We start from the raw sequence: 15,400 nt of genomic DNA, 5'->3' as shown, positions 1-15,400 counted from the left end.
GTCTAGCCATTTAGATTTTTTAGCAAAAAAAATCATTTTTGAGTATTAAAGTAATCTTTACGCTAAAGACTAGATAAAATTCTGATTAAGTTGGTGTAAGTCACATTTAAAAGAGTAGCTTCATGCTCATAAGACATATATATTGGCATGTTAAGAAAATCTCACTTGTCATTTTTAAGATATAGTGATTGTTTACATGGACCTTCTTATAACATAGAATAGTAAATCATTAAATCAATATTACCTCAATAACATTATATAAAAAATAATCATCATCATTACATTATTTCTAATTACAGATGGGTCGCACTGAGAATGTGCAGAACTGTTTAGACCCTGACTTCGCCAAGTGTTACACAGTAGAATACATGTTTGAGCAGGTTCAGAAGGTCAAGGTCGCTGTCTATGACCTTGACAACAACACCCCACAGCTTGGCGATGATGACTTCCTGGGACAGATAGAGTGCTCCCTTGGACAGGTCAGGCCTCAGGGCCCAATATCTTTAAATTAGCCCTGTTCTGGGAACTGTGCTTTATGCATGTGTGTTAGTGTCGTCTGCACAGGCTACTCTGGGATGACACTTTATGCATATGCATTAAGCCCAGTTTTCCCAGACCAAAGCTTTATTAGTCTCTGATATTATTTTGACCTGTGCATATTCTCGCTGCTGGGGGAATGGGGACAGGCAATTCCTTATTGAAATTTCGACATGAACTGCCTTCAAACAGTGAATTAAAGAATATGTTTTCAAAATGATAAATATCTAGTTACTTTAAAATGATATGCTTATTGAAACTTATTACCATTGAGCTTGAAGCATTTAAATTCTTGTATTACTTAAATAAACAACAATTAAAAAATGTACATACAATTGTTTTTAGATATAAGGTAGGCAGGGTGCAGAATCAATTCGGTTTTCACTGGGTTACACACGGGCTAAACAGAATGTTAACTCACTGTTAGACTCTTAATTTTTGCGAATATTTCAAGTTATTGAAATACATTTGCAAAAATGTTAAAAGGCCTTTTCACAGATTTTGGCATGTTTTGAAGTTTGTCATTAAATGCTTTATATTGATAAATGTAAACATTAAATTTTAAAAGCTCCAGTAAACAATCAAAAATAAAATTTAAAAAAGGAAAAAAAAGTAGCCCGCATCAGGGCTCGAACCAGTGACCCCCCGAAATCCTGAAGCAAAAACGCATTAGCCAACTGAGCTATTCTGCCAAGCATTCATAAAATGCGTATTTTATACGTTTTATAGGCAATCTTAGTAGTTTCACAAATTTAAACGACAACAACAGAACTCGCCAAATTATTCAATCGTATCGCGTTGCAATGCAAATATAATTTTTAGGTTTTTAAATCGTCAAAAGATGCATATAATGGCTATATAAGACCATGGCAAATGTTCAGTAATACTGTTTCCTCACAAATATCATAACTAAACCAAAAATTTGCGAATCTGAAACAACTTTTTTCAATTTTGTCAATTTACCAAACCTTGAAAAGATCCGTTTAAGTGCATAAAAGACAGTTTTTCTTGCTGTTTGTGCAGATATCCTAAGTAAGAATAAATCCTTGAATACGTCTGAAATTGGTGATAAAATTTCACCTTGCATGACACATAGTCTTGCAGTAAACATGGAATTTGGAACAAGAACACAGGCTTATTGAATAAAGTAATTCTGATGTATTTTACATCGCAATAAGCAGCATACAAATATGTCTTTTATGCACTAGTTGAAATTCTTAAGAAAAACTGTTTTAAAAAGTTATTTGGAAAAAAGCAGCACTTACAGGTTACATTCAATAACGTTTCATTGGGAAAACCCAACAAAGTCAGGTGATCCTGCACCTGGATAGGGCACTTACAGATATTCAAACCCACCTCGTAAAGGTATCATAGGAGAAGATTTACAGGAGGATGTATTTCTTGACATCATATGTTTCCTTTAATTCATAAAAAGTAATGCTGGATTTGCATTAAACATTTTGCTCTTATATACCCATTATTTCTAGTCTTATAATTTTTCTCTATTATGCAATGTTGTCACTATTTAAATACTGAAGTTTGTATTTACCAGATAGTGGCAGGCCGTCCATTTATGAAGGCTCTTGAAGACAAGAAAGGCAAGCCTATTGGAGAGAGTAAAATACTGGTGAGTGAAGTTCAAGTTACTAATGCAAATATAATATTTTGAAAGGTTCTCTGGGAATTTGTATGCTTCTGCAGTAAATTTAACATTTCTGGGAACCTTAAAACTATAGAATATTGTCACATATTTTTGTGTTTTCTTTAATAAATACCATTTATATACACAGCCGCACAAATTAATTTCCCTGAATTCAGAAGGTAGTGAATATGTAATAAGAATATATAAAAGCATGAGTCGTCATCAAGGAAGTATTTAATAGCTACCCTTGAACCATTGAACTTTACATTGACTGTCATGTTTTATGGAATGCTCATATTCATGTAAATATAAGGCCACACAGAATATAACAGATACTGTAAATTAAATGAACAGTGCTCTGTGAATAGAGGCCTATCTGGGATGACACTTTACGAACATGCATTAAACCCATATATAGGCTTCTCTGGGATGACACTACGAACATGCATTAAACCCATTTTCCCCAGAGCAAGCCCATTGACTCATTCAGGTGTAGATTTTTAGCTTGCTTAACCTCAGTTGGTAGAAGATTGGACTATACAAATCTAAAATGTAACTCTTTACTTGTCTTGAGTTGGTCATGAAACTTATGTTTGCTTGTCAAAGTTTATGTAGAACATCCCCACCTACAGGTGCATTATGTGTGGACCCAGAGTGTGGCCTAACACCCGTACCTAATTTAGTTACTAAATTAATGAAAGCTGAAACTGATTTTAGTTTATACCTGCACTTTCAAGCTATTCAGCATTTACTGAGCTAAATTTTATTTTGGAGTGCTTTTGCTGTAGGGGAAAAACAGTGTACCATAAGGAAAATATATGTTTACAACATAAAACACTTGTATACATATATAGATGTATAGAATGAATTTTTATTAAAATGCCACCTTCAAGCTTTAATGCTAAACAGGATAAAACAGATACTGTAAATGAAATAAGCAGGGCTCTGTAAAATGATGGTTTAATGCATGTGTGTAGGGGTTGTCCCTGAGATTAGCCTGTGTAGTCATCATAGGCTAATCAGGGACGACACTTTCCAACAGTCCTATACTAAAATTTTGCTGAGAAAAGACTTTCTTAAAACAAAAAAATTTGGTAGCAATGATTGACTTTTTTATGTCATAATAAAAGTTAATTCTTATTATTTTGGATATTTTATGGGTGATAACGTAGAAAACCTTGTTGCCAAATGGATATTTTGTAGCCAAATTCCTTAATTGTAGCCATTGGCTTATTTGGTGAAGGGCAGAGAAAGCCCTGTGCTAACTGTAACTATTCTTGATTTCCTTATTACCATTAATGTGTATGCAAGGTTGAAGTCATGCAGGCCTACTTTATATTCCCAGATTCGCTCTGAGGAAGTCAAGGATGGTGGAGAGGTGGCCATGTGCACGTTCTTTGCTCGAAAGCTGGAAAACAAGGTAAAGGAGAGCAATCCAAAATGACCTTAAAATGATTTTATTATCATTTTCAGCATCAATAAAAGGAGTTTGTTATTAAATGACCTGAATAGATGAGATATAGGTTCATATAAGTTCTTAATGTAAAGTTCTTAAAATGTCCAGGATTTACATATTTGATCAGTTCTTGAAATGGTGAGGATCTGCATGTAGGTTGACTTGATGAAATTTCCTGAATTTAAGTTAAGATTTTATTATTGAAATTACAAGGATCTTTATATTCTACATACCATATCCAACTCTTTATTAATAACTGTATCTGCATATTTTATTTTATGTCTCCAAGACAACAAGTACCATAGAGAACTTTTTGTTATTTTCTCAACTCAAAAAAGTGTCAGTTTATTTTTTGACATGTTTAAAAATGTGCTAAAAGTTTCTCATTTCAATCTATGTAATATTTCAGGACTTCATGGGCAAGTCTGATCCATACCTGGAGATTTTGAAGCAGTCATCAGATGGTGGCTGGCTGGTGGTCCATCGAACTGAGGTACAGATAGAGTGGTTGGAATACTTACTTGACTAGGCTGTTTTGCAAGAAGTTTAAATATTTCCTCCAAAAATTGTTGCTTTAGGTGTATATACATTTTATTTAATACAAGGCTTTTTAGCAACATTAAATGATCTTATCTGCACTTGTTAATGGTTGACATAAAAAATCTTTTATTTATATCCCAATATTCACCAAGTAACTCCCATGGCTGTATTTTGATTTTTACCTCAGCTCAATCTTAATAGATGGTATTCAACATCTCATTTGTAATAAAATGTTATGGCATAATAAATTTCGACAATAATCCACGCTTGCTTGCACACTTGACCAACATGTTTTCCATGGTTTGTTCATTACTAAATTACAAGCTCATTGGTAGTTGGTTGGTCAATAAATATGGCAAATAATAAACATATGTATTATTTTTAATCACATTGTGAGGTCACTTATAAAAATCATTCTAACATGGTCTAAAACATCTTACTCAACAGGTTGTGAAGAATAACCTGAATCCAAGATGGCGTCCATTCCAGCTCCCTTTACAGTCGCTGTGTGGCGGAGACAAGACACGCACTGTGAAGGTAGGTAATGCTTCAATCTCTTTAATATTGAGACTTCCTCTAGAAAAAACTGGATTTAATACATGTGCTTAACCCTTTCAGTGCGGGAACCAAATTTTAAAGGCCTTTGCAAACGTGGCGTCTCATCAGGATCCAAACTGTTTGCTATTCTGATAGTATTCTTTGAAAAAAATCGAAGAAAATGCTAATTTTAGAAATTCTGCAGACGACATTTTAGCAGACGACAAATTTCCCAGCATGCAAAGGGTTAAAGTGTTGTGCCAGATCAGCTTGTGCATGAGGGATGACACTTTCCCCCTTAAATGAATTTTCACTTAGAAAATACTGCCTTTAAACGAAAAGTACCACAAAAGCATAAAGTGTTGTCCTTGCAGGCTAATCTTAAACGACACTACGCTCGTGCATTAAACCCTGTTTTCTCAGAGCGAGACTCATTTATTCAAAATACATGTCTTTTATTTGAGACAAAAATAGTTTTGAATAAGGAAAGTTCTAACTAGAACTGTTTTATGTTATTTTATGTATTTCATTCTTTTCAGAGAATTATTTGTATATTGATATGAAGGTTAATAGATACTTTATGGATATTTTAAAGTTTATAAAATATGCAGTTGTTTGATTTTGTATTTAAAATACTACTTTGACTTTTTTATGTGTGTGTATGCATGCATGTGTTGAAAAATTGTTAAACAATGCAACTGATTGAAATAAAAAAATTACATTAAAATTACCCAAGCTATGATTGGTAACAACAGGTAGACAAGGTGTAGTCAATATGGAATATTGACTAGAGTTCCTGAATTTGATCTTCTCTGTGGAAGTGTAATTTTGAATTCCCCCACTGACACCAAGTCTTAAGTCTACACAGGAAACTAACTCAAGCGGAGTATAAATAAGCCTTCTATGATAATCTATGGCATCAGGTTGCATTGTTCTGTGTTTCAGTTTGATGTGTATGACTGGGACTCCGATGGGTCACATGACATTATTGGGGGATTTACAACCACTGTCCAGGAGTTGATCGATGCACCAACAGGCAAAGAGGTTGGTCTGGGTCTTGTACTTTTAATATCATCTGCACAACAAAGTTATGCAATCAGGTTTTTCTGTCCGTGGTCTGGCCATCAGGTTTATTGTCGGAGGCATACCTTGAAAACTGTAAGACTTATCAATTGAAAACTTCATAGGTAGATATAGATTATTAGGGAAAATGCATGGTACAAGAGCCATAATACTTGCTTCCATGATTATTAAGTTAAAAGTTATTTTGGTCACGTGTATATCTTGAAAGCTATATACATGTACATGTAAGGTATCGAATTGATATTATATCTCACTGGGCAGAAGTGCAGTGAAACAGAGCAATAACACTTGCTTCTTATATTTTCAGTGTTATTTATCCTTTTTAATTTTTATGCCCCCGGTAGGAGGGCATATAGTGATCGGACTGTCCGTCCGTCTGTCCGTATTTCCGTCACACTTTGCGTTTAGGTTTTGAAAAATGCTCATAACTTCTATGTCCCTTGAGATGTAACCTTCATATTAGGTATGCATGTGATATTAGGTATGCATGTGTATATGGACAAGGCCTTTCCATACGCACACAAATTTTGACCCCTGTGACCTTGACATTGAACTTAGGGTCCGCGTGTAGGTTTTGAAATCTGTGTTAAGGTTTCGAAAAATGCTCATAACTTCTATGTCCCTTGAGATATAACCTTCATATTTGCAGACCTGTTTACTTCTACGGATTCGCCGTAGTTACTACGGATTATTTAGCTAAACTACGCACTACGGATTTGTACTGAAAAACTATGGATCAGTCGATCAAAATGGTCAGATTTCAGTTTTTAATCGTACTTTTGCCTATTTTTTGCGGGTAATTTATCAATCATAATCATTTTGGCGCTTGTGTAGTAAGAAACCTTAAAATTCAAGCCTCCCGGGGAACGAGTGCTGATCGAGCTTGTCGAGTCGTCACCGAATGACATCTGACTTACGCATTGGTTTGAAAATTAAGCCGAATATATACGATTTTACGTTGCTATTCAGTATACACATCTCTCTGTCTATTGCGGAGAATACCGACGATAGTCGATGTATCAGGATTGAGCACGCCTGTTTTTACACATGTCCAAGATGGCGGCAAGCAGACGAGAAATTGCGATTAACGGCGAAAATAATAAGTACCATTCAAATTAACAACAGATATCATATGGTCATTAGGGAGTAATGTAATGCGTGTGTTAATTAACGCAAAATACTACGTTTGAGATAAAAAAAACAACTAATATTTATCAGAAATCTGCACCGTGAATGTGCGTCACAAAAACGAGTGTTGGAAAATTGGTGTTCAGTCTACTCACAATGAGTATCGTTCGAAAATGGAAAGAGACAAACATGATTTGATTTATATGTTAGTGGATCTGTGTATACTCAGATTCATATGCATATTCTGCTTTATTATGTTTGTTACGCTGTACAGTTTAATGAAATAGCATTGAACTGAGGTTGTCAAGTGGAAGATATTGAAAGGTAAACAAATAAAATATATTATTTTAACTCCATTTAATACATCATTAACACAACAAGAACACTAATGGGTGTTTGTCAATATTTGTTTATGTTTTCCCCTTATGATATTTAATTTAAAAAAATACTGAATTAAATTAATAGCTACTCTTAAAGAGCTTATGATCAAATGGTGTATTTAAGAATCTATAGATTATTGCAAGTTTAATATGCATGTGGATGGATATTAACTAAATATTGTCTTCATTGTAAGAAGACATTAAAGCAGCACTTTATAATATAAAAATGCTGTCAAAAATGCACTTAAAAACAATTTTAATTCTGTTACTGATAATAATATTTATAATGCTTAATGTTTCCCAATTTCATGGTTTATTGCGCTATTTTTTCCAATTTCATGGTTTATCACGCTAATTTTCCCAATCCAAATGGCACAGGCTGTAACAAATAAAAGCAAAAAAAACCACGTAACAGATTAAATTATTAGCAAGTAAATTCATCTGATGCTTTATTTACCATTAAACTGATATGTGACCCAGTCATGGTTTTTTAATGCTCAAAATGATTGAAAAGGTTAAAACTACTGACAACAGCCCAAAACTACTGAGAGATGCCCTCCATACTACTGAGAACCAATCGGTAGGGTAAACAGGTCTGTATTTGGTATGCATGTGTATATGGACAAGGCCTTTCCATACGCACACAAATTTTGACCCCTGTGACCTTGACGTTCAACTTAGGGTCCGCGTTTAGGTTTCGAGATCTGCGTTTAGGTTTCGAAAAATGCTCATTACTTCTATGTCCCTTGAGATATAACCTTCATATTTGGTATGCATGTGTATATGGACAAGGCCTTTCCATACGCACAAAAATTTGACCCCTGTGACCTTAACCTTGAACTTAGGGTCCGTGTTTAGGTTTCGAAATCTGCGTTAATGTTTCGAAAAAAGCTCATAACTTCTATCAAGCGTTTATAGGGGTAATAAGTCGTCCTATGGTGACAGCTCTTGTTATAGTTATACTTTGTCTAGATCTTATTTTGAAAACTATAAGAGGTTTGGACTGCTAAATTTGACACTAATCGCCTAAATCTGAGTGTGGATTTTCAAATATATTAATAGCAATGTTCCTTGTTAGTCTTTGTAAAGAATTTTGTGGTAAGAAACCACTGATTTTGGGTGTTACTAGATAAGGCCAGATAAATAGAAAAATGACTTCAGGGATGGTGCGATTTCTCCTACGATGGTTGTATATACCACTTGTATATGTTCAGGGCAACAGATAAGATTTTATGTCAATTAATTTTCACTACAAGCTTTTTGTAACAATTTTTTTTCCTCAAAACTATTTTTATACCCCAATTACCATTGGTAATGGGGGCTATAAAGGAGTCAGTTTGTCGGTTGGTCTGTCTGTCCTGAAATTTCATCCGATCTTCACCAAAGTTGTATCTAGATGATGTCTTGATCAAGTTCAAATATGGGCCATGCTGGGTCAAACACTAGGTTACAGGGTCGCTTAGTGCGCTTTAAACCAAAAGTTTGTCAGGGCTATAACTTCGTCATTTATTGTGAGACATTAAAATCATTTGGCACATTTGTTCACCATCATTGGACGGTGTGTCATGCCAAAAAAAATTACGTCGATATCTCCAAGGTCAAGGTCACACTTTGAGTTCAAAGGTCAAAAATGGCCATGAAAGAGCTTGTCCAGGCCATAACAATGTCGTTCATTGTGAGATTTTAAATCATTTGGCACATTTGTTCACCATCATTGGACGGTGTGTCATGCGAATGAATTACGTAAATATCTCCAAGGTCAATGTCACACTTTGAGTTCAAAGGTCAAAAATGGCCATAAATGATCTTGTTCGGGCCCATAGTTATGTTGTTCATTGTGAGTTTTTAAAATCGTTTTGCACATTTGTTCCCCATCATTGAACGGTGTGTCATGCTAAAGATAACCGTCAATATCTGCAATGTCAAGGTAACACTTTTGAGTTCAAAGGTAAAAAATGGCCATAAATGATCTTGTCCGGTCCATAACTATGTCATTCATAGCGTGATTTTAAAATTACGCAGTTCATTTGTTCACAATAATTGGACGGTGTGTCATGTGAAAGAATGACGTCAATATCTCCAAGGTCAAGGTCACACTTTGAGTTCAAAAATCAAAAATGGCCATAAATGAGCTTTTGTGGGCCATAACTATGTCATTCATTTTGAGATTTTAAAATGACTCTGTACATTAATTTTGTTAACAGTCATTGGACAGCGTGTCATGCGAAAGAATTCATGTTCCTTATACCTTATACGTCTCTTAAATAAACAACAAACACAACGATATAACTTGAAAATACAGCTTGTATTTTGGTATCTATGTGTACGACACATATATAATGTATGACAATAAACAAATGTGAACAATTCACATTTTGATATAGATTTCATAACTCATACAATCATGAAATAACGCTCATATAGTTCACACCCAAAAAACAACAACAGACTATATTCCTGCAGATAATCATTTTCATGAGAAAACTTGTCAATATTTTATATCCAATAAACAGGGATCATATTTTCCGGCAACATCAATCGGTCTGGATTTAACTGGGGAAAATGTGTCCGAAAATTTATATCCGAAATCATGACAAATTACGTTAAAATATATAGAATTGATTTTGCCATTTATGAAGGTGGTATAATAAAAGTACAAGTTAAATTCCCTTAGGCATTATTTAAACGGTAAATACGAGTTTTCTCAATTGGTTTTATCATTTGCTATTTCATTGTTGTTTCGTGCACGGACTCTGCATGGACTCTAGATGAGTCAATATACGCTCCGTGTTTCGTGTGCTGTTTTATCTGACTTTTTTTCATAGAAGACAATATTAATAATCTGTGTGATTTGATACCACGCATCTAAACTTCCGGTCGTGGTTATTCAACAACAAACAATAAAGTACACGAATTATTTCGATTATAACACGATTTTTACTAGAGCTTTATACAATGTATATTATTTTTCTTGTGTACTTGTGTGAAGTTCCACCCATTAAATAACTTTCGGCTGTTCTGTCGATCAGATCCGCGACTTTCATTCATTTATTGCCGGATTATTACGATGGTGGAAAATGTATCGGCATGTTTTGTTTAGTTACAGCGCGTGCTTTCAGTGTACATGGTCCGCCCACAATTATTGCAGAATATCCAATTTTCTTCTCTGTTTATATGAAAGTTTACTGTTTCATGCATGAAATGCACAATTTCCACGAGGATTACATCAAGATTTTCATCTCCGAAGTAACTGTCAACGATTATATCGTGGACGAGTACACATTACGGACCGATTAATTAGTGTGCTAGGTATAAGCCATTGAAATTATCGATTGATATTGATACGGGTTATTCACGCATGACTAATAAACAACAGCGCGAATCTTTGCTGCTTGGGGTCATACTAGTCGGCTGACATGCAATTAACTGGTCCTGACCAGTTTAGAGACTGCAGCGAATCGAGATAAGAATGGAAATAGGGGGTGTTAGCATGTTCACTGTGTCTCTACATCTACATCATACGTCGGCGCAATCACACTTGATTATTACGCGACGGGTGGTGCTAGGTCAAGAGAAAGGTATGAAATGATAGGATAGATAGAAGAGATTTGATAGTTAAAAGTATAGAGATAGTAGAAAGTTTTGCCAGCTTCGTTTTCTCCTCTTCAACCCAGACCTCTCCGGTTACGGTGGCCGCGGCCGGCACAGCAATCGGAATCACTAGGGCTTACTTGAAGCTGGGCACCTAACATTGATTAGAAGGTGAGTGAGGAAAGCCCCTGCTTGAAGGATACCAAGTCAGGGGCCTCTGCGACTGATGCAGGGAGGTGGTTCCAAACGGATATGGTTCGTGGAAAGAATGAGTTCTTGTGGTAAGATGTGGATGTGGACGGCTGGTGGTACTTGAAGCTGGACACCTAACATTGATTAGAAGGTGAGTGAGGAAAGCCCCTGCTTGAAGGATACCAAGTCAGGGGCCTCTGCGACTGATGCAGGGAGGTGGTTCCAAACGGATATGGTTCGTGGAAAGAATGAGTTCTTGTGGTAAGATGTGGATGTGGACGGCTGGTGGTACTTCTTGTTATGGTCCTTAGGGCGACTTGGGGCTTGTACAAGATATTGGTTTGCTGGGATATCCACCAGGTCATTGATGATTTTGTACAGCATGGTGAGTTGCGCTTTGGTCCGTCGTGACTCTAGCGTCTCCCACCCCAAGTACTCGATCATGGAGGATACGCTGCTGGTGTTGTGGTATCGGTTGGTCACATATCTAGCAGCCCTCCTCTGTACCATCTCAAGCTTGTAAACCAGGTCCTTTGTAAAAGGGTTCCACACTGTGGAGCAATACTCAAGGCCTGGCCGGACAAGAGAAGTGTATGCCGTGGTCTTGACCTTCTCATTGCTGACGCGTAGGTTGCGCTGTAGGAAGCCAAGCGTACTGTTCCCCTTTTTCGCCGTGATGTCCATATGGTGGTTCCATGAAAGGTTTTGGGACAAGGTTACTCCCAGGTACTTGGTAGTCGAGTCAGTCCCGAGGATGTGGTCTTTCAAGGTGTAACGGAACATGATTGGGTTCCTCTTTCTGTGGACACGAAGAATGCTACACTTCTCTGGGTGAAAGTCCATACCCCATTGTTTCTCCCATTCGGCTAGCTTTATTAGGTCGTTTTGTAGGATCAGGCAGTCTTCTTCCGAGTTGATTTCCCGATAAACCACACAGTCATCTGCGAATAGCCTTACTCTGGATGTGACATGTAGTGGCAAGTCGTTGATGAAGACAAGAAATAAGATGGGTCCGAGGACGCTTCCCTGAGGGACTCCGCTAACGACGGGTGCTGGCTCGGATGTCGCTCCATCAACGACTACCCTCTGCGTGCGATCTGTCAGAAAGGCTTCAATCCACTTTAAGGTGTTACCCCTGATGCCATAGTGGTTTAGTTTGGTCAGCAGGCGACTGTGCGGGACCCGATCGAAGGCCTTGCTGAAATCAAGAACAGCAAGGTCATGTTGTTTATGGCGGGCCATGGAATGGACTAGCTCATTGGTGAGCGTCAGTAGCTGGGTTTCACAGCTCCGTCTTCTCCTGAAACCGTGTTGACAGTCCGTGAGGATGGCATGTCTATCAAGGTGGCCCATTATGTTGCTCACAATAATGTGCTCCAGTATCTTACATGCTTTGCATGTCAGTGAAACCGGCCTGTAGTTGCTGGCTTTGAACCGTTCCCCTTTCTTGAAAATTGCCGACACATTGGCTGTCTTCCACACGTCTGGTATACTGCCGCTTGATAGGCACTTACTATATATAATGTTCAGAAAAGGAGCACACTGGTCTGCCATCTCTTTGTAGATGCGTGAAGGAATTAAGTCTGGACCGGCCGCTTTCTGTACATTAAGTTTCCTGAGAAGGGCACGTATACCTTCTGTGGTTATGTTTATGTCTGGCATGATAGGTGATGGTTCGCCCTCAGTAATCGATTTCATGACATGCGAATTTTAGCAAACAGAATAGGACTGACTGTTAGGGATTTTTAATCGGTCTTTCATGACCCCAATCGGTCTAGGACCGACAAAACCGAAAAAAATATGATCCCTGCCAATAAATATTAGGAAAATTAACGTGTTCTCTGGTTTGTATCGCAAAGCCAAATGACTATTCCACGAGCATATTTACCTGCCAAAACAATACCCTGAGCAACCCCTACAGGAGACTTTCTTTTGCAAAGGAAAATAATTTTCCTCTACTTCGCTGCGCTCAGACTAGGTAAATTATATAGGTCAAAATTGCCATAAATGATATATGGCATAATAATTCTTAAAAATCGCCATAAATTAGCTTCTCTTGTCTTGTGAAGACAGCATGAAAAATATTCTGTGTCAATGCAGCATGTGCGGGTATACGTCACGTCTGTGACAAAGCTCTAGTTGAATTAGTTTTTGTCAAATTTTATAAAACTTAACTTTTTTCTTCTTTGAATCCTTGTGTTTGGTTAATGTGCTTGGATATGTAGTCCTGTTTTGGATTTTAAAATTACCTGTATTTTACAGAATTGACATATGATTCTTGTTTACTTTTATATTTTGTTAAAAAAAACACACTAACATGACAGGATTTTTTTTCTTTTATATTAAGACAATTATGCTTGTGATACTTCTAACTTAATTCCCCTGTAGAGCTTTAGCTTCCTCGTGCCACTTATAATTTCTTATAATCGAGGATTGTGGTATTTTAATACTGTTTTTACCCTACTCTTTCTGCACATTTCTTATGATGCAGCAAGTGTGTGTATTTCTATATTACTGTGGTTCTTCCACGGCTGAGGCAGCATTCTGTGTGAACCCAGAGTGTGTCCCAGCACTCCATACCTAATTTACATACTAGATTCAAGAAAGTTTGGGCAAAGTTTAAATGAAAGCTGCAATGTCCAGCTATTTTATTGTTACTGAAAGATGTGGTTTAGTGTCGTATGGGCAAGCCAGAGTGCCCGCTGGAAACCCCAACTGTTCCATATGGTGACCACAAACCAAACTCACATGCTGCTGGGAACATATGAATTGAACCCAGGTCGCCTAGGTGAGAAGTGGGTTTACCAACCACTGGGCTAACCGGACAGCAAACAATGCATTGAATGCAAACACCTAACCAAGTTATTTACAAGTTAATACCGGTACATGTAAACAGGCTGTCAATATTGCTGTTCAGTTTCATTTCACAATTTGAGTGGCTTATTTTCATTTTGTTAAAGATAACACAATTTTTTTATTAAGCTTCATTGAAAGAGTTTCAATATTGAAACATGCTGAAATCCATAGTTTTGTTTATATAAATATTTGGCAGACATATAGCATGTTTTATTAAGCTTTATTGAAAGAGTGTCTGCAATATTGAAACATGCTGAAATCCATAGTTTTGTTGATATGAACATCTGGCAAACATATAACATTTTGTTATGTAAACACTGGCTGCAATTGAAACTGTGTGGGTGTTAAAAAATGTGTACCAGTAGTAAAAATAATTGAAGAATGTACATAAGGTACAGTAATATGCATGTTATAAGTAGAGCACTGAATTGTCATGTAAGTTCTCTACCAGTTTACCATAAAAAACCTGGAGGGGCTATAGGTTAATCCTCTATAAATCATGAATGTCCATCCTGTCAGTCCACCCATTAGCACAGCACAGCTGTATCTATTTAAATTCTCACAAAGTATTTAAATTACTTGAATGAAAAAACTTGATATATTTTTAAAGGTGAATATGAGGCCATTTTCTTTCAATTTTTAAGCCCATACACACTAAAAATCAACAAATTTTTCGTAGAATTTTTTGAAAAATAAAGTTAACACATAAATAATCAATGTACCTTATAGCAATAGCTGAAATTTTAATGCTAGATGTAGTCTGGTAACATAGATTTAACATGATAGAAAATGCTTGTGTTTTTTTTGTGGGACAATATATTCAACACATAATTTTATGGGTTGACACATAATCGATCAAGTTAGTGTTTGTGTGTCGAATGAATAGATATAGTATCAGAATATTAAAATGGAACAAAATGAAAACGAGCATTTTGTATCTCATTAAATCTATTTTACCATACAATATCTAGCGTTGAAGTTTTGGCTATTGCTATGAGGAACACTGATGTTTTATGGGTTGACTTTATTTTACAGAATATTTTATGAAGTAATTTTTGATGTTGAGTATTTATGTTACTTTCACCAGAGAGATCAATCAATGGTTATTTTGCCATAACTATAGAAAAAAGTAATATTATAACAACTCAGAAAGAACACAATGATTATCATTTAACACATCAAGTTTTAGATTTTAATATGGCTGTCAATCCTTTCCACAGTTCATCTGTTGTCTGTCTGTCTGTCTATCCACAAAAAGTTAAATAAGTAGATAAGTACATAAGACATCGGATTAAGGCAATATGAGGGTGATGTACATTTTTTTTATCGACAGAGGTTTTCACAGGAAGCCGTATCTTGTTTTCTATGCAATGCTGTCAAAGAATGGTTTTTTTCACATACACATTCAACTTCACATACTTTATTTTATTGTGAAATTGTATTTGGGAGAAGTTTCAG

The 15,400-nt window shown here is 36.2% G+C and overlaps 1 protein-coding gene across 3 annotated transcripts in view; it reads left to right on the top strand.

The window, feature by feature from the left end:
- LOC127844355 (copine-3-like) overlaps positions 1 to 15,400 on the top strand; it is a 53,985-nt gene that overhangs the window by 3,992 nt on the left and 34,593 nt on the right. For all 3 annotated transcript variants that reach the window (XM_052374486.1, XM_052374485.1, XM_052374487.1), the window contains exons 3-8: positions 300 to 479; positions 2,090 to 2,164; positions 3,525 to 3,599; positions 4,045 to 4,128; positions 4,623 to 4,712; positions 5,658 to 5,756. In XM_052374486.1, coding sequence (XP_052230446.1) covers positions 300 to 479; positions 2,090 to 2,164; positions 3,525 to 3,599; positions 4,045 to 4,128; positions 4,623 to 4,712; positions 5,658 to 5,756 — 603 coding nt within the window. The remainder of the gene's footprint in view (positions 1 to 299; positions 480 to 2,089; positions 2,165 to 3,524; positions 3,600 to 4,044; positions 4,129 to 4,622; positions 4,713 to 5,657; positions 5,757 to 15,400) is intronic.

This window comes from Dreissena polymorpha, chromosome 9, assembly GCF_020536995.1.
Source record: "Dreissena polymorpha isolate Duluth1 chromosome 9, UMN_Dpol_1.0, whole genome shotgun sequence".
NCBI classification, from domain to species: Eukaryota; Metazoa; Mollusca; class Bivalvia; order Myida; family Dreissenidae; genus Dreissena; species Dreissena polymorpha.
Note: the sequence above shows the minus strand (reverse complement) of the source record. Positions and strands in the feature narration are given on the sequence as shown.